At 41.4% G+C, this 26,127-nt stretch overlaps 1 protein-coding gene across 2 annotated transcripts; it reads right to left on the bottom strand.

Annotated features, from left to right (window-relative positions):
• Positions 1-215: 215 nt before the first annotated feature.
• map3k21 (mitogen-activated protein kinase kinase kinase 21) lies at positions 216-26,127 on the bottom strand. Of its 2 annotated transcripts, XM_051419806.1 has the most exons (11): positions 24,319-26,127; positions 12,255-12,435; positions 11,992-12,140; positions 10,891-11,066; positions 8,342-8,582; positions 7,362-7,484; positions 6,287-6,382; positions 5,342-5,492; positions 4,618-4,712; positions 3,477-4,307; positions 216-3,378 (listed from the first exon to the last, which is right to left on the bottom strand). In XM_051419806.1, the coding sequence occupies exons 1-11, from the start codon at positions 25,109-25,111 to the stop codon at positions 3,008-3,010; spliced, it is 3,207 nt and encodes a 1,068-aa protein (XP_051275766.1). In that variant the 5' UTR covers positions 25,112-26,127; the 3' UTR covers positions 216-3,007. The 2 variants fall into 2 exon arrangements, with proteins under 2 accessions (XP_051275766.1, XP_051275773.1); XM_051419813.1 differs by lacking the exon at positions 6,287-6,382 and having other exon boundaries at positions 24,319-26,126.

The following is a 26,127-nucleotide window of genomic DNA, read 5'->3' as shown; positions in this document are numbered from 1 at the left end:
AGAATCAGAATCAGGGCTTTCTTTGCCTTTAATCGACGGTGACAGCTGAAGAGTGACTGGAAAGGGGGGAGAAAGAGAGGGGACGACAAACAGCAAAAGGGCCACAGGTCGGCGTCAAACCCATGGGTCCTGCAGCAAAGACTCAGCCTTAGTACACGGTGCGCCAGCCGTACCAGATATGTAATATATGAAAAGACAAAAAACAAAAAGACAACTTTAGTCTTGATTTCGACTTTATTCAAAATATTGATAAACTTGATCAATCAGGCATGAAATAACCAATACTGTAATGATAACAAAAACCTTTCACTGAAACAGATGTACGCAAAAAGCTAAATCTGACACATTCGGCGTGGCAGAAACGTTCAGTGATTCAAAGGAGGTGTTGCACTTAACAGGAACTCTTGTTATTTGATTGGAAAGGTGATGGGTCTTTCAGCAACAGCGCCACACCGCGCCTCTGAGGTTTGTTTGTGAAGTTTTTCGTACCGAGTAGTTTTCTTTGCAAGAACTCCTCACTAGCAGCTAGTTCATTTAGTGGTTTTGGTCCTGAAGACAGAGGCCATAGTGCTGGTAGAGTTGAATTTGGTCCCATAGCCAGAAGCCTGAATGCACCATACTGATAACTTGTATCATTATTCTCGCTGCAGTTTGTCAAAATGTAGTGGAATGTTTCTTTAAAACCTTAATACACAAAATCTCTTTCGTTAACCACCAGCCAACAAGGTTTTGTGACTTTGACGACAAACTGCAGACTTTTCGAACTGAAATACAAAATTTTGAGGGGAATGTACAGTACCAGTGCATTGTGGTATTTACAGAATACCCTTAATTCATAAAAAAAAATGGGTAAATCCAGTGATATCTTGTAAACTGCCCCTTCAACAGCCAGATGATTAGTAAGGCCTTTACAGTGTTGGTTTGACAGTCAGTGGTCATGAAATACAAGAACAAGGGATACTTCACATTCTAAGTCATCATATGATGCCACAGTGATACACACATCAGGAATCACAATTATATTTACACCATTTGGGAATTCATATTTTGCTGTAAGTGAGCTCGTCCTTCCAAAGCGGGACACACTCTCTAATGAACTCTTAAAAAACAGGCTGAAGTCAGACAAAGTTGGGGGACTATAAAAATAGAGAATGGATGTTAAGTTAATCTGTAGCGTTTTTACAGAAAGGGCCCGGGAGTGACCATGGAAGCGGGTATAGTATATATCCTGCATAGTCAGACCTCCAGAGAGAGTCCAGAGAGAAAAAAACCTGTTGAACAAATCAGGATAATGAACCCCTTTGTTAATCCTGAGGAAGCCATTCAACTGGCTGTAAGTTTACAGTATGAATGAAAAGTAAACAGCGTCTTCACTCTCTCCGTCTGTCCTCAAATGTCTCCAGAAATTTGGCTACATGGGGAAAACTGTTTGCTTAAAGTTGCAAAAAGTAAAGTGTACAAATAGAAAAAAAAAAAAAAAAAAGACTAAAATAAATGTCAAACCAATTAAACATAACAGTGGGATTAGGTATATCAAACTAATAATGGCTATCAGAGTGAAATCAGTTATCAAGTCCAATTTGTTTGCATAAATTACAAAAACGGACACACATGATAATAAAAATCAGGACATGAATGAGACATAATGAGAAACTTTAGTAGTTGAAGGCACAGGGTATGTCTGCTTTACAGTACAGGTTTTGCCATTTGGTGCACTCAATGTTCTGAACAGTGTCTTAAAATAAAAGTTCTCCTGTGTGGCCACTCCCGGGCAGTGCAGATATGCCTCTGCCATTTAAATCTGACATGATGCCGTGTCATTAAGGTTCCAATCAGCTGTCATCTGGGGGGGGGTATTGGATTATAAATTCATTAATTTGGGGCAGGTTTTCCTGGACATTGACATCGCTGGCTGAATTGTTCCCCCACTCTGCTGCAATGTGCCGAGTACAGAAAATATGAACCAAAAATATTTCTATAAATACTCTTAGAAAAAAAATCCATATTAGCGACATAAGACCGCAACGGTCATTTAAAATCTGAACCAACTTTTAAGATTCCACGTTTTTGCTTTGTAGTGTTTTTTCTACCTGCGTCCCTAAAATCATCAGGGCATTCTGGGAGGAAACATACCTGCATCCCTGCTACGATCCAGCATGTAACCTGTCCCTAGAACACAAACTGTACTGCAGCGTTGCTGACTTTTAAAAACAGCCATAAAACAACATATATGCAATACAAAACAACTGTCAGCATTAGGCTGATAATGGATAAAAAGAAATATTTACAAACAAGGCAAATTTTTTTTTTTGTTCAACATTTTAAGGGTACATGCATGCATGATTCTCAAGTCAAAAAATCTAAAAGCGTGAACGCACAACTTTGAAACTGACATGGAATGTATGTCCTGCTGGTTGCTAAGGTAAGGTCAAGTCTCTTCATATTAAATTACCTATAAAAATATATATATAAATAAAAAGGTGAGGGTATTGTGTTGCGAAAGCTGCAGCAGCGGTCAACGTTTAGCTGCACCGACAGAATGAGAAAGGAAGAGGGGTAACAAAGGGAGAGAAAGATGAGCGAACAAAAGGTGGCAGTTGAGCACCGAGGGCTGAGAGGAAGAGCTGCTGATCCAGCTCTGGAATGTTCTGCTCAGGTTTCAGAACTATGTCTGTGTGTGTGTGTGTGTGTGTGTGTGTGTGTGTTCTAGAATGAGACAAGGCAGTGTGTAAGGCCGTTCTCAAACTGAGATGAGGGTGCACATTCTAGAACTCCTGCGACACAGATGTCTTCTAGAAGTCTCAGACTTGGTTACGTCCTAGAACACTGACATCACTATGTCCTAGAACTAAGACAAAGCTGGGTTCTATGTTATAGAACTTTTTTAAACAGAAACAAGGCAGCCTGGTTCTAAACCCTCCAGGAGTTTTAGGCCAAATATTTTGTCTGTATGTTCTGGAACACTCTACATTGCATCAGATGAACTATGACAACAGCAGATCACTTTTCAAGACAGGAACTCTTTCTCCAGCTCAAAGACGGAGGGCCGCGCCGGGGAACTCTGAATGCGGCAGAGCGGCACAGTGCAGTCTCTCTTCTGGCCCTCTGTGTCCATGTCCAGCAGGGAGCAGCCCACCCCCACATCTGAGGACAGCACCACGTTTAGGTTTTGAGCTGTCTTCTCTCCAGAGTAGTGGCCCAGGGAGTAGCTCTTGTTGCGCCCTCGCAGCAAGGCCCAGGCGTGGGGCTTGGCCCGGAAGGACACAGGCCGCGGTCTGGAGAAGGGCTCCCCTCCGGAGGGCTTCTCTAACGCTCTGTCCTTCTCTTTCTCTTGCTTCTTCTGTGTGGCCGGAGGAGGAAGAGTGGGTGGGCCATTGGCTGGAAACAGAATACATTGTTGAAGTGTAAATATTCTTTCAGAGCGTATATATATACATGCTTACTTCACTTTGCCCCCCCCCATGTGTGTTACTCACTATTGTGATTGCTGGAGTATTTCTTTCTGCGTAGACGTGTTCCTGTGTTGTGGTTGCTCTGCTCTGGTGGCTGGCTTTGGGTTTGCACTGGTGTCTGTGTTTGAGCTGCAGTCCTGTTACTCTGGATGTCCGTAGATGCTGCCGGGCCGGGTCTGTTTGGCTCTGTGTGATGATTGACAGCTACAAGCTCAACCTTCCCAGGGTTGGACTCAGACACCTCCGCCTCAGACTGTAAGAGACACTTTGTGGAATTGCATTCCACAATGGCTGACATGGAGATGAGATTGACAGGTTGGGTGGAGGTGTGGTTCGACGATGCCTCGTCTTTGCGGGGGCGACCGCTCGGCGGGGAGGTGCTACGACGGAACCGGGTCGCACGCTGAAACAGGCCCTCCTTCTTCTTCTTCTCTTTCTCCTCACGCTGGGGCTCGCAGTCTTCCCCAGGGGCAGAGTTTTTGAGAGCCTCCATAATGTCGTAACCGAGCACGACTGAAGCCAGCAACGAGCCGCAGCCGTACAGCACGGAGTCGGTCTTGCGGCGAGCCGACGTCCGCTTCAGGCTGTTGGTGGGGGTGAGCTGTGGGGTGGTGGAGGTGGACGAGGTGGATGTGGTGGTGTAGGGGTCGTCTGGGGTGTCTAGTGGGCCACCCTTACCTCCTGCCCCGACTCCGGCATCCCCTGGTCCACAATGGCCACCGGGGCTCTGAGGCTGTTGCTCGTCCCTCCACAGAGGTAGATCGATGTACACCTGGTTGGGGAACTTGAGCTGCTTTGGCTTGGAGCTGCTGTCAGGACATTCCGGGGAGAATGCCTCGTCTTTACCGGCCCCCGCTGACATAAAAGGAACAAAATAATCAAATATGAGTAACCACATTTATTTTCTGAGTATATAATTCAAAAGATTCCCATGTGGTTATTTTATATAAACCATTAAAAATGAGCTATATCTTCTTATATATCGTTATTGGGATATGAAATTTGAGTGATATCACACACTAGTTAGTCACTGTAGACAAAATGTCAACAAACCACGACCAGTGCTGAGAAAATTTCCACAATAATTACTTGAAATTTAAACAAACACAAAGCTCTTTATTTACATTTCAAAAACATACAGCTTCACAGTGGATTATCAGCTCACCTTGTTCAGCAAACAGGGCAGCGAGGGGGACAGACTTCTGGGACTTGACCAAGCTGGTGGACCAGGGATTACTGCCGTCGGACAGAGGGCGCACTCTGTAAACCACAGACAAGAAAACATAAAATAGACATAAATGTCTGTGGGCTTATATTGCTATTTTTGTGAGGACCAAATGCAGTTTTTGAATCTACTTCAAAGGAATGTTTGAAGGTAAAGACTTGGGTTTTGAAGTTGCGGTTGGAATTAGATTTAGAGATGTATACAGATTTAGTTGTGACAGTGTCCTTTCAATGTCCGGATCAGAGAAGAACAATCCTAAATACTCAAGGCAAATCTAATTTAATAAACTGCCTTTTCACTGTCCAAACTTTCTAATGATTTCAGCAGCCGCTATGAGATTGTCTCGCAATTGTTGAAAAATAATCAGTTTTATCATCTGGCATGCAAACAGAAAACTGTCTATGAAATTATTTTCACTTAATAAAGTGTGTAATATTCTTGTGGCATATTTTTGTTGTTGTCTATTACTGTATAAAGCATATAGATGTGACACAAATACATTAACACTTGAACATGAGGATGTGATTATGCTGTTTAGGAACAGGAACCAAATAGTGGCCAGTTAGATAGCATGAGTGAAAAATGAAAAGCCTGCATTTTCCTGTGTGTGTGTGTGTGTGTGTGTGTGTGTGTGTGTGTTTGTGTGTGTGTGTATACAATTTACCTCTCAGCAGCAGCAGGCCTTTCTTTGCTCTGTACTGAACTGGGGCCCCAGGTTCTTCCTTTCTTCTTGATTCCCTTTTTCACATCATCAAACTCCTCTGGCCTGAAGGGGGTGCTGCGGCCCCATGTACGGTTGCTCTCATCTTGAGTAACTGTTAACACAGTGACCACAAGTGTTACCACAGACCCAAACAACTGACTGGCAATTTGGTGTAGAAATGTTATTAATCTCTTTCTCAAGAATGGCACACTACTATTGTTTATGTTGTCTCTCTCTAGCTATGTAGAGTAATTAACTACATAACTAATTTTACCAGTTGAGGCATTTTAAGGCCCCTCCACACTGGATGGATATAAGCCTTTAATTACATTAATAACTGAGTTTGATTCAGGGTAACTATTTAACCCTATCATACTATAAAATAATATAGCATACATTCATTTCTACAAATTTTAAATCAAAAAGTCAAAAAGCAGAAACCAAAACCCAAAAGGTTGTTGTTATATAAGATTCTTATAGGTGTGTGTTAGTCATTGTGAAGTCGTTATGAAGGTGGGAGCGAACACAGGATCCACCAAAGATGTTGGGGCAACAGCACTACCAGTAGTGCCAATTATTTAATTCAAGCCACATCATATCAGATGGTTCAAAAACTAATATGAACAGCAGACTGGCCCAAGTCTGTGGCACAAACCTCAACCTCACTTGCTTGTTTGATTTTCAGGTTAGGCAGAGTACCTGTGAAACAATTTCAACCAGCAGCAAACATCAAATTCTTGTTAAAATCCACACATCAGGAAACTCGAGCCAATCAGCAAACAGAACCCTGCTGACGGGAAGCTGTTAGGCATCAAACCCTCTCAACTGTCAAAGTTAGCCAAACATCACATGCAGCGCGGTGCCCTTAGCCACACCCACGCTGCGTGTGGGTCGCTAATAGCTTGCCTTTCTTTCTGACCCCACAGTAGGCTGTGAGCTCGCTGGTCAGATCAACATCCTGTTGGTAAACATGCAAACTGTCCCTCTGCATATGGGACGTCACTGGGGAGGGAAACATACATGTTACCTCTAACCAACATGAGCGTATTGTATTGTTGCTGACATGCTTCTTCTTCTGCAATAGCAATGATTAAAAAAATGCCTTGTTGAGCATTGCATGTATAGATTAATATATCTGAAAGCATGTGCAGATATATATTGATATATCAGTGATTATGGACTTTATAAATATAATTGACATGAAATGTGTATTGAAAAGCATATGTGGGAATACATGGGACATAAATGAATATATGTGTGTGCAGATGCGTCCAAGTCCACATATAAACTGTATACACAGGATGTATCTGTATGTATGTTTTTACTCAGGACAATAAAACTGTCACTAAGATAATGTTATGACAATTGTTTTCCATAAGTAGTGCAGACATTTGCTCTTCTGTGCATGGAATCACTCCATATTGAAACTAATCAAGTGTACAGTATATTTCATGTATTGTGAAAACAAATCTCCCTCTTGGACAACAAAGACCATCTATCTAATCTTGTAACTCAAAGAATACACAACAGAATAGTGATCCATCTCAATCTATTTATACATTAGGGTTATTTATACCAATAACAGTGATTCTGAGCCACAATCTGCGCCCTCTTGTCTGAATATCAGCATCTGCCATAAATGCCCGAGAGGAATTTGTTCCCGTTATTGCACGGGCGTTGGTGCGTGACTAACAACATTATCAAACTGTTCAAACAACTGGCTGACTGCTTGTGGCTCTGAAGCTTTTGTTGACACGGCTCTTGTCATTGTGAATGACACTGTTATGAATGACACCGTCCCCGTGTTCCCAGTTCCCAAATTCTCAGAGAGATGATGTGATTTATTTATTTAATAAACTGATTGTACTTAATTCAGGCCAAGAAATACAGTACACAGCCATGCGAGTACTGATACAGAGGTGGAGGAGACAATCAGACCCCACACTAAGGGAAACTTGAAAATTGAAAACAATGAACTTACGCTGAATGGCTCGTAGTCGAGGGATGAGTGTGGGACTGCTGGGAGGAGAGGAGCTGGTGCTATGAAGGCTTCGTCTCTTGTCCATGGAAGGCGACGCCTGCACCGTGATTTTATGCTGGAAGTCTACAAAAAGGCAACATATGGACAGGTGTAACAGGGGTAATGTGTGTATCTTTCATAAAATGTCCCACACAATGCAAATGTTGCAACACTGGCACAAACAACAGACAAGGGAACACCAGTACTTTACACCTTTGTACATACTATAATGATTGAGAGTGTAAATGTTGTATGAAATAACTCGACAAATCTTGATGTACAGGTGATCAAATATTGGAACGGTTGTTTAAATTGAATGTGTTAAAATCTTAAAACTTTGTGTCAAAAACCTGGAAAACAAGGCAGGGGGGATTGTTCAAATCCACTATGCTTTGACACATTAACGAAAACTTAATTAATTTATTCATTTTTACAGCTAGACACTTTCACATTATGAAAAAACATGATTTTGTCCATTGTCACCATTTCTTCACACTAGTTCAACTGAGCCACTCAGAATTGCTTTAATAATACTCTTTTACAACTGTATTTAAGTATTTACTTAGAAATCCCCCCCATTCAGGGTCTAAATCAGCTTAATATATATTGAGAATATATATATATACTGTACAGAGACACAGCCAATTATACTGCCGACTAATTAGAACAGCATGAAAATGCTATTTGCTACTTCATTATGGTTTTGTAACTTTATTCCAATTCGATTTCAATTCAGTTTTTGTGTTTGCTCCTTTCGGTTTAGTTTATAGGTGTTTCAGTATTATGTTACTACACACACACACACACACACACACACACACACACACACACACACACACACACACACACACACACACACACACACACACACACACACACACACAACAACAACAACAACAACAACAACAACAACAACAACAACAACATCCACACAGTCTCACCTGAGGGCAAGCTGATGCGGTTTCCATCCTTCAGTTTAAGGCGGGAGCGTTTGAATTTGCCTTTCCTCTTCTTCACATTGGGTTTGTCTTTGTTGAGCTGGAAAATGAGGATGTTAAGCTCTCTCTCCAGCACGTTAATCTCCCGCTCTGCCAGCTGCTGCTCCCGACGCTTCAGCAGCTCCTCCTGAGACTTCTGCTGGAGGGCGGCCCGCGTGAGCTCCTCTTCTCTGGATCGTAGCTCCTGTAACAACCAGGTATTAAGATAAATATATGAATAAACTGGCATGCAGGCTTCTGTTAACATTATGTCCTGGGCCAGAGAGAGGACTGATTCTATTTTACTAGAGGATGATGTACATCAGTTTGTGTCATCTGAACATATCAGCCAAGCAGAGAAAGAGAATAATTTGACAGTCCATATTCTCCTCCAGTGAGGCCTGTTTCACGTTACAGCTGACAGATAGGTGGTGTCATTAAAACACAGGAAAGTGCACTGACACCCTTAAGAAAGCTTTTGTTCTTAAGAGGTACTCCACCCTAAAACGTGTTTGTTGAGCTGTAAACTGTGTAAACTAAGCTGACATTATTACCAAATTAATGAAAATCTGCATTTTGTGGGTTAAAAATGGCTCAACACGCCCTCTACTGTTTTAAATCACGGTGTACATTTTAAGACAAATGCTGAGATAGAGTTGACTGCTTGGCGTGACTCAACAGTTAACGCCCTCTGATCAGAGGACACAGGAGTGGGAGTCTGTAAAACAGCTGCGCTCATTTTCAAATTAATACTGATCGAGATGAGTCAATCACAAAAGTTTATACTACTTTTTGCTAAACCTTTACTTAGTATTAGTATACTTAGTATGTTTCTATTTTGGTGCAGTGGTTGGGACTTTGCTTTTGACGCTGTAAAAGCACCGGACTGTAATATTTACTGTGATCCCACGCACTGACACACACACACACACACACACACTACACAGGTACCACACATTAAGCTTTAAGTGACTGTTAAATCTCCAGCGGGCTCTCTGTGCTTCCAGCATGGACACTGAGGGTCTGACAGCAGCTGCTCAACAGCTCGCTGTTTCTGCAACGCTACTGGGGTCAGTCTGTCAATCACTCCGGTTGCTGTCGAGGCCACGCCCCCTAAAGTCACTATCCTTTGCAGGATACATTTTTGCCGAGAGGGAAGGAACTGAAGAAGAACTGAAGGGCGCAGTTACACTTTAAAGGTGAATCCCACTGATTTGCAAAAAGAGTATGTCCCAAGGAAAAGGGACGGCTTCAGACAAAACAGAAAGGTGATCCTTTTTCCTTTTCTTTTTTTTTTACCAATCAGAAGTTACGAAAGGTTGAGAACCCCTGTATTAGATAACTCTGTCCATAACAAGTTGGTTTCAGGAGATTACTGCCTGCTGTTTCAGGCTGTGTTACACAGAGTAAGCCATGGGAGAAGACACAACTGTTTAGCTTTCTTCATTCCCCCTATTTTCTCTTTAATTGCCCTCAGCTGAGTAATAATAATCCTTACTGAATGACTTTCATAAAGCTGCTTTACAGTCAAACCCCTTCAGCCACCCACCTAGACACAGATTACTGTTGGATGTTTACAGGAAATCTGCTGATGTAGCAGCTAATTCTACAAGTAATCTTATGAAATGTGCGATGGGAAAATGTTAGTTACTGCCCAAAGCTCTCTTGATTTCTGAAATCGAGCCAACTTTATAGGGTTTTGTCGTAGTGAGGTTTATATCAGTTGATTATATCAGCTGAGCGATTCATTTAGATGATTGTAAGTTACATAACAGAAGAGTACATGTTAAAATGATGTTTTAGCATAAATGATAAACTAGAAGCAGGTAGAATACGTGTGTGTGTATATGGTATACATATACACACATACATATATATGCACACATGTATATACATATACAGTATACACACACACACACACACACACACACATATATATATATATATACACAATACAAAGAAAATACAATTATTCAGTACATGGCACATATTAAGTCTCATAAAACACCTGTTTTCAGTATCTGTGCCTTTCAGTTCACCATCCGTTGACCAAGCTCTGTATTCTGATCCTGCTGTTTCTACAAACACTAATTAACCCTCTTCTTTAAGCCAGCAACGGGAGACTTATACAGGAAGCAGATTAAGGTCTTAACAAGGGGAAGTACGCTAAAGCACCTCGGCATTAATGACTTTGTTTTGTTAAACGTGCGATTAGCTTGTCCGTTGAAAGTAACCAATTAAACGTTTTAGTCCGTAAAAGCTGTCCCAACCGATTCTGTGTCTAAGCTTAATAACAGATTAGTCAACATGTATAGAAAAAAAATTTTACAAATTAAAGGATAGGAGGAATGTCAGGTTTCCAACTTCCCACACTGTGTGAGACAAGAGGAGGAAAACATATATTTTATGCACCTAACCAACCCCCGGCCCTCATAATGTGTATAGTGCCATGTGTTGCTCCATATTTGGATGAGTTTTTGTGCGTATCTGCGAGGATCATCACTCTGCCCTACCTTCTCTTTGGTCCTGAGCTCATCAAACATTTCCTGGATTTCTACACGCCAGTCGTCCTGCATGCTGTGGAAAGAGTCCTGGGGCATGGTGGCCATCACCGCCTCCTCGATGGCCGACAGCTGCTCCAGGATGCAGGAGAAGGAGGGACGCACGTGGGGGTCCTGGTCCCAGCACTCTGAACAAAACACATTGCGATGTATAGATTGACACAAGTTAGTCACCAGTGTAAATATGTATTGCTTTGTCATCCACTGCAGACCAGACCTGCAACCAGTGCTTGCCCTAAAACAAACTAATTTGCAATTTATGTAATCACTGCAGTGCTATTATGGCAACATTAAAATGTGTAAAAGGACAATATTATCCAAACATAATCTGTATGAACAATAAATAATTCATCTGATACTGGAAAAAGGCTTCCAGTAATCCCAAACAACATAAGTGATAAAAAAAGAGCCCAATGTGTATCTCCACAAAATCTGTATTTTGTGGAAAGTCTGCATTACACCCACTAGCACACACATATTGTCTAATGAAGAACAACTACTGAGTAGAAATCTTCAGGCACATTGCCATTAGCTACAGAAACAGGCTTAATGGTTTCCCTGAGGAGAAAAGGCTTAATTTTGTGTGTTATTGTTAAGTATATGGTTATTTGAGGACTGATGGGTTGTTCTAGACGGATGATTATAAGAAACCCAAGATGTTTTTAAGGAAGATAACCTTTTTGAGGCAGGTATTTTTGTCCAGTTTGCAATGTAATGTCAGGTAAGGCTTGTCTGGTAAAGGCCACAACATATACCACAAAAATAACACAAAATGTCTATTGATTGACATATGCAAAAACAACATAACATAAAAGAACTACCACAAACAAACATATAAAATATTGTCAGATCATTTGCAGTTTTTACACACAGTTTCTGGTTTTGCACTGTATTTCTATCTACAGCTTCATGTACTGTTGCTTCCTTGGAATAAGATTTCTTGAGAATTATGGGACTAACAGGTTCATGTGATATTAGTTTTGAACAAATAAAAACTCTTAAACATACCAGGATTTAATCATTGTGTAAAGATTCTGCCTTGTGTTAATTTACCTTCCATGAGCTTGGCGAAGGGTTCGGGGCATGTGGAGGGGATTGGTAGAGTTAACTTATTAACAGCCACGCCGTAAGCAACAGCCAGGCCGTCTATCCCGCGGTACGGTACCTCCCCCGTTAACAGCTCCCACAGCAAGACACCATACCTGATGGATGAAATAAAAAGAGAGAAAAGAAAAGCAATAATGTCAGTGAAATTGAGTGAGAGTAGATATTATATTCTTCTTCTGGGTCTGTGTGTGGTGTATGATTTGTCATACCCCCAGACATCACTGCCTTTGGAGAAGAGAGATGACTTGATGACCTCAGGGGCCATCCAGGAGTAGGTGCCTGCAGCTGACATTTTTGTGGTTTTGTGCCACTCCCTGGCCAGGCCGAAATCTGTGATCTTCAAGGTCTTCCTCCCGATGTCGTCATTCTCAATCTTTTCAAGTAATAAAACTGAAAAGAGGATACGAAGAAAGGGATACGTTAGAAGGCAGAAAAGGAGGATAAATAAAGATACGCGAGGGAAAAGGGCATAAGAAGCAATGAGTGATTGAGAGAAAAGGACAAGTGGACAGACAGGATCGGGATGAAAGTGACAGATGTGAGGGGGGATAGAAGAGAAGGGAGTGAAAGGGAAAGGGAGATACAAAGAGTGGGGGACAGAGAAAAAGACAACCGTGCAGGTGAGGAGATGATAGTCGATATTCAACGGGTCCAACAGAGGTATGCAGGTCATTTATTACTGTAGAAACAGAAGGTTGACAGCGTCACAAAGCACCTGTCCTCGGGTCCTAAAACTGTTTAACACATTAAAGACAGCCGGAACCCTCCAAACCTGCCTGTAACTCTACACCTGGCCTGAGAGCCCTGCCACAGTGAACCGCAACCCACTGACGTGTGAAGTCAAGTCAAGACCCTCTACACCAATCATGTGCTGAAGAAAAGAAGATGACTCACATGCAAATACATTTTTCTAACCGGTTCTGTGTGAGGAAAAAACTGTGAACACAAAAATCTGTTTGGGAATGAGAAAGAGGATTTTAAGCACTTGAATCAAACTTCTTTGAGCGCTGTAACAGGATCACTTTTGCTTTTCAGGTCAAAGTGGACCTGATGTTGAACTACATCATAATAAATACTAGTACAGTACAGTACAGTACAGTATAAAATCCAACACAGCCCTGATAGAAACAATGTACAACTTAAAATGTTACATTTTGTTATTATTTTGTTTAATGTTAGTGTTACTGTTATTGTGTCTAATCCCTATATGTTCCTATATAAAGGGGTGTATATAAATCTAGTTCCAATTCCAGTTTCAACTCAGCTAATTACATGTTACTTTAATTCAATATATTTCATGATAAAAATGTTTCTACTCCCTGAATTCAAAGCAAGAAAAATAAAGAAAACCCACGTCTTTCAATATAAAAGACTTATTCTAAGGTAAAAACACAATCATTCTTATTTTCAGGTAATTATAGATGAATGAAAACATATTATTATATTCCATTTCTGCCAATAGATCCTCCTAATGTTACACACTGGACTTTGGACGGGACAATTCAACTCCATTTCAATGTTCTGTTGATCCACTAATTGATTGTTTCAGCTGTTGTAAAATGTACATGAAAAATACAGAAATGTAACCGAAGGAAATTTAAGTAAAATGCCCAAAAAAAGCATAAAAACAGTCAAATAAAAGACGTAAACCCACAGTGACCACATTGCAATAGAGCAACCAGGCGACGACTGGGGAGGGGTAACATCTTTCTACTGTCAAATCTTTCCTTTCTACAGAAATAAACCTTCTTCCTGTGTGCTGATACACCATCTGCCAAATATTCAAGAAGCAGCCTTTTCCACGAAGTGGTGTATCAACAGCCAAAACAGACTCTTTGATCCTTTGATCCTCTTGGTATTATTTTCAACATTTGTTTTTGTCTCTGCCAAGATCTCCTCACATTACAAACTGTCCCATTTCATTATTTACATGCGGTCCTGACACTGCAGGTCAGTGTGAACATGTCCTATCAGCTGTGTTGAAACTACAACACAGGAGTCTGAATGTCCCTTCAGGTGGTTTGACAGAGGTGTAAGAGTTTAACAGCGAGTATTAAAACAAACACGTGACCTGAGAGCATTGCTGGCACAAACGCTGTGGTAATATTCCCATGGGAAAAAAATGATGGAATGATAAAGATACATAGTGCTGAAAAACACATCAAGGTCTTTGAGTTTCTTCACTACTGTATTACAATGTACCACTCAGGTGTTGCTCAGTTTAAAGGCTACAGTTTTCAGCCGAGGCTCTTTCATGTATTTGTGCAATGAAGAATGAAGCAGCTGCACGTTGTGTGCTGTATTATCACTTACGACCTTGGACTTACTCCTCCACAGCAGTGCAAAACTAAAACCTTCCAGAACACACGTATACACACACACACACACAAACGCACACACACACACTTCTTCAATTCTCATTCAGACGCAAACATGCACCTATATTACACTTATGTACGTCTAATGACCATCTGAGACCCAGTTGGTATAGCTTACACACAGTAAGCATACTGATCTTCAATCCATTATCCAACATTGCGACCAGTTACACAACAAATGTGTCAAGACAGGACCAGATCTACTGAAAGATGTAGGAGGGGTGGAAAGGAGGATAGCTGTGGACTTCAAGAAAAGATAGCGTGGTCAGATATTAGCTCTGAGACCTTGGGGCAGATGCATAAAACTCAACCGACTCCACACTCAAAATCTGTGCATGCAGAAAACTGAAAGTGACATATATTGATGTACACTGAATTATATTGTTCAAGGTTTATTTAACCGTTCCATTATAATACAATAGTATAAAATTAAGAAGCAACGTGAGCTGAAAGGATAAGTTGATTAATCAATCTACCAACAGAAATTAATCATATTATATTGATTACTGATGAAAATGGATTTTTCAAGCAAATACACATCTACAGGTTCCATCTTCTGAAGTGTGAGGATTTACTGTTTGTCTTTGCTTTTTGTGATAAGGAACTAAATAGCTTTAAGATCTTTGGTCAGACAAAAAAAGCAATTTAATGATGTCAACTTGGGGTTATGGACATGGCATGTTTTTCCCAGTTCTTTAGAAGAAATAACCAATAATCAATAATTAGAGTTAGAGTTACTTGCCACTGAAGATGCAACACAACCCAAGCAGCACTATTCCACACAGCCAATATCGTAATGTTGCCTCACTATACTATGTTCTGATCGGTCTCTCATCATTCACATTTGTCAGGTCACTGTACCTACGACAGGATTCATTTTGAATTCAATGTGCATTTTTAAAAATGTCCAAAGCACTGTTACATCTCACAGATAAACTTAATTCAAAACAACATTCTATGCACAAATCTACAGCATGCTGTTTGACATTTTGTAATATGCTGTGCTGTGTAATTCCAGGGTACGAAATGAACTTTCTTGGCTCATCTTCCAATGCTAGGTAAACTTTGGACATTTACCAGCAAAAGATATTTGTTGCCGGCCATGAAACTACATCATCGACTAAAATGAATTACCTCAAGTTTTGAGCCCTACTGAACCTTTTGAGATTTATATTTTAGGCAGCATCTCAGGGACAAAAAAAACAACCTCTGTGACTTTTTTCTTCATCTTTCTCTTCGTCTACACGTTTTCCTTTTGATGGGTTAACAAAATGCAATAATAATAAAAAATAATGTGAAACATCGGCAGACATTGTGTAGAAGGCACCAAATAGTAGTAAGTTGCTTTGATTGATTGATTGATTGATTTGATTTTTCCTCTAAAAACAAAATGTTGCTGCACTTGGTGGTAATTATTTTTGACCCTGTGTCTTTCTTCATCATATTTCTAATATTCTGCTATTCTCACTCCCAATTCTTCAAGTCTGCATTCTTTTATGGATTATACATTTCTACACCACTTTGACTAAAACCACCAAGGACATTCAGCTCGTCGACTGCAACCATTTTACTTAATTTACCATCTCAATAAACACAAGAAACAGTTCTTTCCTTTAGACACACTAGACACAGTTATAGAGTGCGATGGTTAAGATTGTTCTGAGCATGCACAAGAATTTTCAATGGGCCTGACATGATTTCAAGCAGCATTTTAACTGCAGTGTGACTCCTATGGGTCTCCATTAATAACAGGGGTAATGGTGCCATTACCAGCCTCGGGCACAGAGGGGATCCTCTACCCAGGCTGCAACAATAGGAATTCCATTACAAACAGGTTTCACTAGACCAATGATATACTCCTACTTCCTGTTGTCAAGTCCTCTCTCAGTGATTCCATAGATTCCTCCCAGCAGGCTCTGTAGGTTTGTAATGACTTACGATGGGTTAGTTACACAACCTAGCAGAACAGTGGTTTTGGGATAAACCCATCTGCGTTGATTGGCCTATAGAATATCATGCCAAATACTTTCTTTGTAGCTCCATGATACTTCAGTGTCAGCCCTCTAGAAATTTCTGATAAAAGACCTTGCTCCCGTCTACATGACTCCATACTGATGTTATGCTACGAGAAACACCTTTGAACCTCAACCAGTCATTTTGTTTGAGTCTATTAGCAGCCAAGCTAATAACACAAAAACACTACGTAGCCACTGCCGGTTAACCTGTGCTTCAATTGATATGGTGCTACACATCACCACTCATTATATACATCTATCCATTCATAAAAATGTATATAGATTTTAGATTCAGATTTTAAAGAAATGCATATCAAATGAAATAAAGCCTCCCTAAATAAAACAGACCATTTAATAATAGTATAGGCAATTGGAGCTGCAGCTAAAAATGACTTACATGTTCCATTAATCTGCCAAATTCTTTATCAATAATCTTTTGGTCTAGGAAATGTCTGAAAATAGAAGATGCCCTGAAGCCCAAAGCTTTGTTTGCTATTATTATAGTTAAGTGACTCTCACAATCTGTATCTCATCACATTTTCTGAAGTTGAATAATACTGAGATGATACTTTATATAATAACAGGTGTTAAAGGAGACAATCATCATCGTCTCCTCTTCACTAACTAATGGCTCACCTCCAGCAACACATGCCACCAGCCCTTCTTTGAAGTCTACCTCCCATGACCTCTTCACCCTATTCTAATTTCTAAGCCTGACCTAAAGGGAAAAGCTGCACATTAAAACAGAACATTTAGTTTAATTGGAATTAAAATATTCTTTAAGCCATCTCACTGGTTTCAGACATAGTTTACATTTTACATCCAACCAGGTCATTATGCAAAAACACTCAAACTATTTTTATGTGCCAAAAGAAAAAAGTAATTTGACAATACTTGGAATCATCGCTGCAAAACTGCATTTAAAACCTAATTATTAATTGTGCATTTCATTATTTAAATCCCCTCTAAATAAGCCATGTTGGTAGATTTTAAGAACTGCACACTTGCATACTATCACAGTAAAATAGCTCAAAGTTATTCCAAAAGCACAAAAAGACTTAATTTTCTAAAACACTAAGGCAAATTTCTATTGGCGAAGCAACCTAACTCGTCTAATTTACTGTTTTTTTCATAAACATGAAGCGACAAAAACATGTATCTGTCCTACTCAACCCAAGTTTAGCACCCATCTATTTGGCAAGGATACTATATGGAAATTTAGGAAGTTGATGCTCTCAAATACTTGTGTCAGCTGTAAATACCCTGTTTACAGTAAACTATAGTGATCATTAATAAATGCAGCTGTGTGTAGCCTTCAGATTGTTGTCATTACAGTTGGATTAGGATTGCCAGCTGCACACGCCTCAAGCAATGTGTGAAACCTAAAAAGAATATTTAAATGGTTCAGATAGTATAATTTCTCAACATTACAAATATCTTGTGATAATTTGTAATCCTAAAAACCTGTTGTGTCTGAAAAGGTTATAACTCAGACCGTATATTGTTTTCTGTGCTTATTCTCAGTCCTTATTTTCTCACTCTTTTGAAAGACAGTGTTTTGAAGCGGACAACAGTGCAACGCAACTGGAGATGGATATGCCTCCAAGGCAAACCCCACCCTCAGTCAAACCCCCATTTAATTCCCCTTTCCAACAGTGGATCTTCAGGCAGAAACCATCTTTCATGGTGGAACAGTGGGAAGATCAGAAGCAGAGCTGCTGCCTTCAAAGCAGGTCCCACGCTTCTTCCCATTGCTCTCTCCCCCTCAAGGTAAAAAGAAAAAATACACTTTTTGGGTTAACGCTACCATTTCTTCTTTCTACAACAAACAAAAAAAATATGTTTTACTCCCTGCAACTCTACACAAACTGAAATTTCACAAACCAGTGCAAAGTTTAAGAAAGTTTTAGAAGATAAAGCACATCTACAATACCATTCAACTTATGTATGTTCAGTTATATTAAATAGACATTAAATAGGGTTAAATGTTTTTTTTTACTGCCAAAAGTTATCATTCATGTGTTCATATGTTTAGTACTTGGACTGAATTAAAACTATTTGGCTACAACCATACCTATAGTATTTCATGCATGTGATACATATATTCAATATGCACAGCCAAGAAGAACAACAGCAATCCTCGAAGCAGATGAACTACAAAGCCAGTTAAAAACGTTTAATGTCTTTCTCTCTAGTAACAGTGCTATGTGAAATGATACTCCTTATGATGCTGACAATTTGATACAACTTTTAAAAACAAAATTTGAAATAGTTTAATCTACTACTAAAGCATTTTAAGCATAATCCCAAGGTTTCTTATATTTCTTTACAGCATAGCTAAGCACTGATGCAACACGGTTGCTGTAAAGTGCAGCCCTCCTAACTTGACGTGGCAGTATTTTCGTAACTGTGCCAACAGACTAAGCATGAGAGCAAGAGGGCTTCCTGTAGTAAGCAGAAACAAGGCTGCTAAACATTCCCCGACTGGTCTGTCTCTCCCTGTTGAAATGAGAGTGCCCCCAGGCATTCTGGTTGATGGGAAAAGGATCAGGGCTAATGGCTGGCTAAATCCATCTATCATGGTCGCGTCTCTCCGGGCCACTTGCTCTTTGTCTGTCCTCTTCCTCTTCTAGTTTGTGTCTGCTTAAGCTTGAATTCACCCATAACTAGGCTAATTGAAACATAACAAATGTTAAAAGGTGTACAGCTAGTGCGTTTTGCTGTATTAGCATCTATCAGTGTGTTAGGGAGCTGCGGACGGGATTGGTTGATTCGGAAGGCAGCTCTTCTCAGCTGTGGGCCCTTTTCCTTTTCACCCTTCCCTGCAACAATAGGTGCAGTCAGGGAGAGGTCATAAAAAACACAGTGAAAGCATCTCCACTCCTCCTCTCTCCCCTCTGCCCATTCTCTCGTCAGAGAAAAGACAGGCAGTAACTGTCTGTGTGTCACCAGGGGTAATTGTGGGAAGCCTGAGAAAAGTTGCCCTGCAACACCTAGTGAAGCTTTAGTAACTCTTCCTCCGTGATTCTACTTATTCCAGAAGTAGAGCAAGACAACAGAAAAATTACAGGAGGAAAAGAGGAATTTTCTAGAGGGAGTAAAAGTACTACTAACTGTTTTCTCTCCTGTGGTGAGCTTGTTATGACCTAGTAACGCCAAACAGGGTTTAAGAGGTGTTCATTTGCAACACTGTTCCCACAGAGGTAGAGTGGTTCACTGCACCCCAAATCCAGAAGAAAACTAGGTCTGTTTAGCATTTCCATATGTAACATTGCAGCAGCAAGAGGACAGGTAAAACAAAATGGAAGATGGAAATTAGCTAGCACTGTCACTCTCTTAATTTGGGTATCAGGGCAGAAAATGTGCGATAGGCGCACCCCTAATTTTCCCTTTTTTTATGCATATTTTTATTTGCAACAGTCATGGCTGGTTGGTTTTATTTCAACCATAGTGGGAAAGAAAACATAATAAAGGAATTTAGTCACCTTAAGATCCACCCTCATGTATCACCACAATCATGTAAAAATTATTACTATACAGGATATACTTTTTACACGTACACATGGCACGTTTCATCACAGTGACTTATAAGTGCATTTCTCACTTGCCACAACAGTATCATTTTATTACTCAAACAATGTTGACTTCCTCCCTATTTTGGCCATTTTAATCTTATGATTGGGGCTGCTGTGTAATAACAATATGATTAATGTGACTTACTGAGAAAACTATGATTCATCACAACCTTCCTATTTATACTTTGAACTTAAGCTTACTTTTTTCGCAGCGTACGACAAATATGGAGATGGAAATAACACTTTCCCTGGTTGCTAGGTCCAAATAAGGTCCGTCAGTGGTGTGATGGTTATCCTTCTAAATTCAACATGTTCTCTACACATATTATGTGTACTAATTTCAGTACTGACATAAAAGGAAATCCTTTCTGTGCTTCTATGACTTTTACCAGGTCTTCACAGATCTAAAGAATAATGGGTGTGTGGACTGGAGAGAGAGACAGGGAGAGGGAGGGGAACACAGGGACAGCGTGATGAAGTCTAACAATAGCTTAAGATTGATGGGAGAATGCTGCTGCACACGCTCCAAACAGAACTCCATCAGTTTCAGTGGCGTTCAAGCACACATTCCTGGCATACTATCGCTCGCACCAAGATGTGAAACTCCAAAGTTAGTGTGGGTTATGTGCGCTGGCTCAGGGCCAGGTTTCAGTGCGATTCCTTGCTCTTATCTACTGCTTTATGAATACTACCACTCCTAGGTTGAGGGAGAACGTTTAGATCAAAGTTGTGAGATGGGAAAGAAGGTGTGTGAAAGGATGCAATGACTAAGACTAGCAAAGGAAGATAGAAAACCACACATTTCTAAAAAGACTGTAACCAACAAATCCCTGAGAAGACCTAAATTAACATTAAATGTATACATTTAACAAGTGTTGTCTGCACTGCCAGAGCCCGTATCTACACCACAGGTCACTCTCTGTTTCCGCTGACATTTAAGAACAATTACAAACACAAGAGCCATGATTTTGCATTTAGGGGACATATTCCTTCATTACAATGAATACTGCAAGTATAGATTGTTCCTTCCAGTGTTGTAAACATGGAAGCAAAACTGCGTGCACAGTGACCTCTGCTTGACATGGAGCCACTGTCTAGAACCAACTATATTGCCCATATTACTTTAATCAATGCATATGTCAATACAACAGTATTAGTAAACAGTGTAGGCTGCAGCTAGACAGATAATACTTGTTAGCAGGATAAATTCTTTGTTGGTGTTGAAGTTTGTTGATAAATATGAAAAAGAAAAAAAAGCAACTCCGGCATTATCCTTTAAAGTTTTGAAAATTGTGTCCAAAGAGTAGACATAAAAAATAATAAGGAGCAAGATGGTAGCAGAAAGGAACAAGGGAGGGAAGGTAAGTAAGGAGAAAAATAACGAAGTAAGAAGGGAAACCCCCTCAGTTTGTGGCAATAAAAGAGTACTGCTGCTCTCTGGGAGATTAAATATGAACGGAACAAAACAAAACGAGGGCTTTGAGACCCTCCGAGTCCTAGCCATTCTTCTGGCCACAGTAGCCTAGCAACCGCTGCTTGACCAGTCCATTGTGCAAACGTATGTTAAGCTTTTATCCCTCATTAGCAACATTCCTCCCTGCAGGCTGGGATTTTACAGATTAGGTTGAAAAACACAAAAGAGATTGGACAAATCTTGCTGACTTCCAACATATTACTTTACAGGCTAATCATTGATCAAATAGCTGTATGTTTGTCTGCGTGGAGCATGTGTACACTGCAAGTTGATAAATGACAGGCTCGAGTAGTTGAGTGAAGATGGAGAAGTTTAGTTCTACATATGTACCTGTCTATGTCCTGGTTTACCCTGAGACTGAATACTGAAGAGAGAGACAGCCACACCAACAGATATTCTGCTCATTAAATATTAAAAAAGTGACAGATTGCTGATTAACAACCACTTATTGCGATGTATCCATTTTCTTTTTACCCCCTGTGTAGATAATTCTCACTCCTTTTATCCCTTTAGACTGACCGACGCACACACAACGCCAAGACAAACAGACAACAGCCCCATACTAGCAGATGCAACAACTTCTCTAAGCTGCATTATTCTAGGTTTTTACTGGGAAAACAACCCAGCACACCACAGGGTGCCATTTGTGTTTGTGTGTAGGAGAGAGTCCTTTGTGAACTCACTGCCCTGGTTCAAAGCAAACACATACAGCTTCTTTCATTCTCTCTTTATTAGATAAGCCTGTATATTGACTACAGATGTTCAGACTTCTGACCCTGGGACCATTAACTACCTGAGACTGGTAACAGTGTTGTTGCAAACGTCAACTGGCAGAATGTCTTCCTTGGTCTTATTTTATGGTTAGGCGCTAAGCGGTGGGTGAAATGTTGAGTTCCCAGGTTTCACTGGAGCCCAAAACTGCAAGAAGTACATTGTGAAAGGTCTCTTATAAGTTTAGTTTTAAATGATCTCTCTTTACTTAAAGCGTATGCTGTCTCTAGGTCACAGTGAAGTGGCAGGATAAACAAACTAACTTGTGTTCGCAGCACTGTGCCCGTTCGGGGGGAGTGTTTGTGTATGTTCACCAAACATCCGATTAACTCAAACTGTCTAAACAGCAGTTAAATCCTTTCTCTCCATCTGCCCTATAATTAACACAAATCTTCCATCTTAAATAAGACTACTTTGAGGGCTGGGCTCTTCTACACCGTTTACCACATGGCCTCAGGGGCATCATATGCTCATAAATCGCGTTGTTTAACCGTTTTGTTTGAAAGGTTCTCGAAAACCAGGGAGTGAATCAATTTTACTTTTATGCTGGAAAAAACAAACCCGTTTTAGTCTAATGGATAGATTGTATTGAAACTATATCGTACATGATGGGTAATAGGTCTGGAATTTTTTTAGATTAACCACAATGTACTTTTATTATTTTCTTGTGAGTATAAGCTGACTGTAAAACTAGTTGTGAGGGTTGACGAGGTGTAAGCTTTTTGTCACGCTCACACTATCGCTGCCGTTTATCAGCTGAAACTATAAGTAAGTATACAAGCCATGTTTGCAGCAGTATATATGATATGAGGACTACCTACGTGCACATATCTGTCAAAAAACAATCTTTATCTTTTATATATCAAAACAGGTCTTAAGCTGTTTATCCTGGAGGGTCTGGTCCGTGTGCATTTTAAATGTTTTGCCTCTACATGCACGCATTGACTCTCAAAGATGGAGATAAACAGACATCAGTAAGACAGAGCTGCTCCCCACATGGCCCCAGGTTGATAAGAGTCTCTCGTCACAAAGGGCGAAATAGAGTCATATTACACACATAAAAACACCTGAGTTGAAGTGGGTAGCCTGTGTCAGTGGGTACATGACTCGGACTGTTATTCTCATTGAGTCCTGTCCATTCATTATTCAGTCCTGGGAAACTAAAGTTTGCTGGCCTGTTGTCAATAACAAGTTCATGGAGGAACTAGCACAGTTATTAGCCCACTGCACTGACCCAAGTGCCAACTACACAATCCCGCTAAGTTACCTGCAAATACTCCCAGGTCTTCCAAACATGAAATGCCTTGGGAAAAGACAGAGAAATTCCCCTGCTGAATATTTATTATTCCTTAGATACTTAGACAGGTTCTCTGTCTGACTCCTTTTTACCCTATGACCTCTGCTCTGGTTGGTCAAGCACATGGCCTGACAGTGCAGGCAGAGTTATGTGTTATGTGTGTGTCTGGTTATGTGTTTGGTAAATCACTGGCTTTTATTTGAATAACATTTCAGCTTGGGGTGGAGAGGGGGCTGGGAAGGTGTGTTTATGTGTGTTTTAGGAGGAGGGGGGATGAGTGCAGGGGAGGAGGGGGGTGGGGGGAGGCAGCTCAGCTGAGCAAACTCTGACTTTATTTCACATCCTCTCGATGGTATCCCCCACCCACAGACTTTTTTTTTTTTTACACCTCCTGTTAATCCATCCTGAGTAAAGGGCAGTGCTGTACCCGTGATGTTGTGAAATATATGCGAATTATTTGGTTTCGGAGGCTATAATGAGAAAACGGTGTTTTCCTAACAACCTATAAGATCTAAACATGTAATTAACACAATATTAAACCATCGCTATCAGTGTGACAGGCTGACACACATTGAGAGAATTGAATTAGATAGGTAGAGGAGTCTTGTTTAAGAAGCGGCTATAGAGTGAGTTTACACTGGGCTGCATGTGCAACAGGTGGATGGCCCTCTCGTGGTCCCCCTAAAGCTTAGGTTGTCCATCTTAATTCAATTCATCCGTCTCAAAAGCACACAATCAGACACACACTTCAATCTTTGCTTACTGTTGCTAGACTTCAGGTCGCGATGGATAATGGGTACCACGGCCTCCTCGTGTAGGTAGTGCATCCCGCGTGCAATCTGCACGGCCCAGTTGACCAGGATGTGTGGAGGGATGCGCCTTCCGGTCAACACCCGGTTCAGTGTCCCGCCTCGGGCATACTCCATGACCAGGCACAGGTTGGGCTCCTCCAAACAAACTCCTTCCAGTTTAATAATGTTTGGGTGCTGCAGCATGGAGAAGAGTTTCGCTTCTTGTTTAACACCGCCGGCGGTGGCTGTTATGTCCTCGTCCGGGTCTTGCCGAGCCGCCTTCACGGCAACCTCCTGATCTTTCCATGTGCCCCGGTAAACTTTGCCAAATCCACCCACGCCTATGATCTCCTCTAGCACCAGTTCACTGAAAGGGATCTGGACAGGCGAGCTCGGGACTTGCTCTGGGACCCCCACCGTCCCACTCGTAGCGGGCAGACGGTAAATAGCGGGCTGGTAGGTGACATAGTTGGAGGGGAAAATCCCGACCCGGTGGTTGATTTTACCCGTCCACCATCCCTCGTCCCCGGAGATCGCTGCGTCCTTGGACAGGACCTCCACCACGTCCCCTCGCCTGAGGCTGAGCTCGTCCTCGCCGCTTGCCTCGTAGTCATATGCGGCTGTCCACAGGGACCGAGTCGGGCACAGCGGGGCAGAGTGAGCCCACGACCGACCTGTGGGGGGATCCGTCCAGGCATGCTCCCCGGTCCCACCGCCGCCCGGCCGCCCTTCACCGTTTGGGAAAGCGGCCTGCGAGACATCCATTTCTCGGTGGCCGTAGCAGCACCATAGGGTGCAGAGCTTTTTTTTTTTTTTTTAGAGCAAAATGAAAACTTTAAACCCGTAAAAGGTAACTTTTAGAAATCCTCATGCTGTCACATGTACGAGACTAGCAGATGAGAACAGAGAGGATCTCCCTGCGCAGCCCACGGCAGAGTCAAACCGTGTCCAAAGTCCTGTGGGAGAGACAGCGTCCACAGCCCGTAACGTTATCCACGTCTCCGATACAACCGTATGAGGGTCAACAACGAGCCAGCGAGGTTTGCTGGGTACGGTTAGCCGGAATACTTTCAGCTAATGCCACAACCAAAGTGAACAATGAATGTATTAACTCTTAATTAATCCCAGCTACGAGACAAACATCAGCTCCCAGAAACCCACTCTCTGCTTTCTGCTCAATGCTAACGCGAACGAGCTAAAGTTAGCTCTCCCCGATGGAGCAACAAGTTGTCGCAGGTGCCGGAGAGAGGTGCACCTGCACCGGCCGCTCCGAGGGAGTAAAGCGAAGCTCCGAGGGAAGGGTTTCTCTCTCAAAGTCGCCAGCAAATATCATCTAATCGCCGAACCCCGAAATGTAAAGTTCGCTGTCTGGTTTGGGGACTTTTTAACAGGAATTTCAACTGCATTGGCTAGCGGGTTAGCTTAGCATAGTTCAGCCCGTTGACTAGTGAGAGTTAAGGCAGTGTGAACAGTTGGCTCCTCTCAGCTTCAACATCGGTTATTCCCAAGTTTGTTGCTCCCTCGGGGACTGTTGAACTCGTAGAAAACACATCAAACATCCTTGGTTTTAACTGCAACAATGCGGGAATTAAAACAACAACAACAAAAAAACAAACCAAAGACTTGAGAAAAAAAAAAAAAACTAAAATCCGTCAGCTTTAATCAAAACAACCCCCCAAAATCACCGTTGTCGCCAAACGCAGTCGGACCCAGCAGTGGCTGTACGGAGGATCTGGGACTACTGCCGCTGCTCTCTCGGCTGGCTCTGCTGCCCTCTGATT

The sequence above is a fragment of the Dicentrarchus labrax genome, unplaced genomic scaffold, assembly GCF_905237075.1.
Source record: "Dicentrarchus labrax unplaced genomic scaffold, dlabrax2021, whole genome shotgun sequence".
In the NCBI taxonomy this organism is placed as follows: Eukaryota; Metazoa; Chordata; class Actinopteri; family Moronidae; genus Dicentrarchus; species Dicentrarchus labrax.
This window is presented reverse-complemented; position numbering and strand designations above follow the sequence as displayed.

Bases quoted from the DNA above. Each gene is read 5' to 3' on its own strand.
- map3k21 (XM_051419806.1), bottom strand. From the start codon at position 25,111: ATGGATGTCTCGCAGGCCGCTTTCCCAAACGGTGAAGGGCGGCCGGGC. The intron at 8,583-10,890 runs GTAGGGCAGAGT...TGGTTGTTACAG, and splicing joins AGCTCAGGACCAAAGAGAAG to GAGCTACGATCCAGAGAAGA. The intron at 4,308-4,617 runs GTGAGCTGATAA...CTTTTATGTCAG, and splicing joins TGCCCTGTTTGCTGAACAAG to CGGGGGCCGGTAAAGACGAG.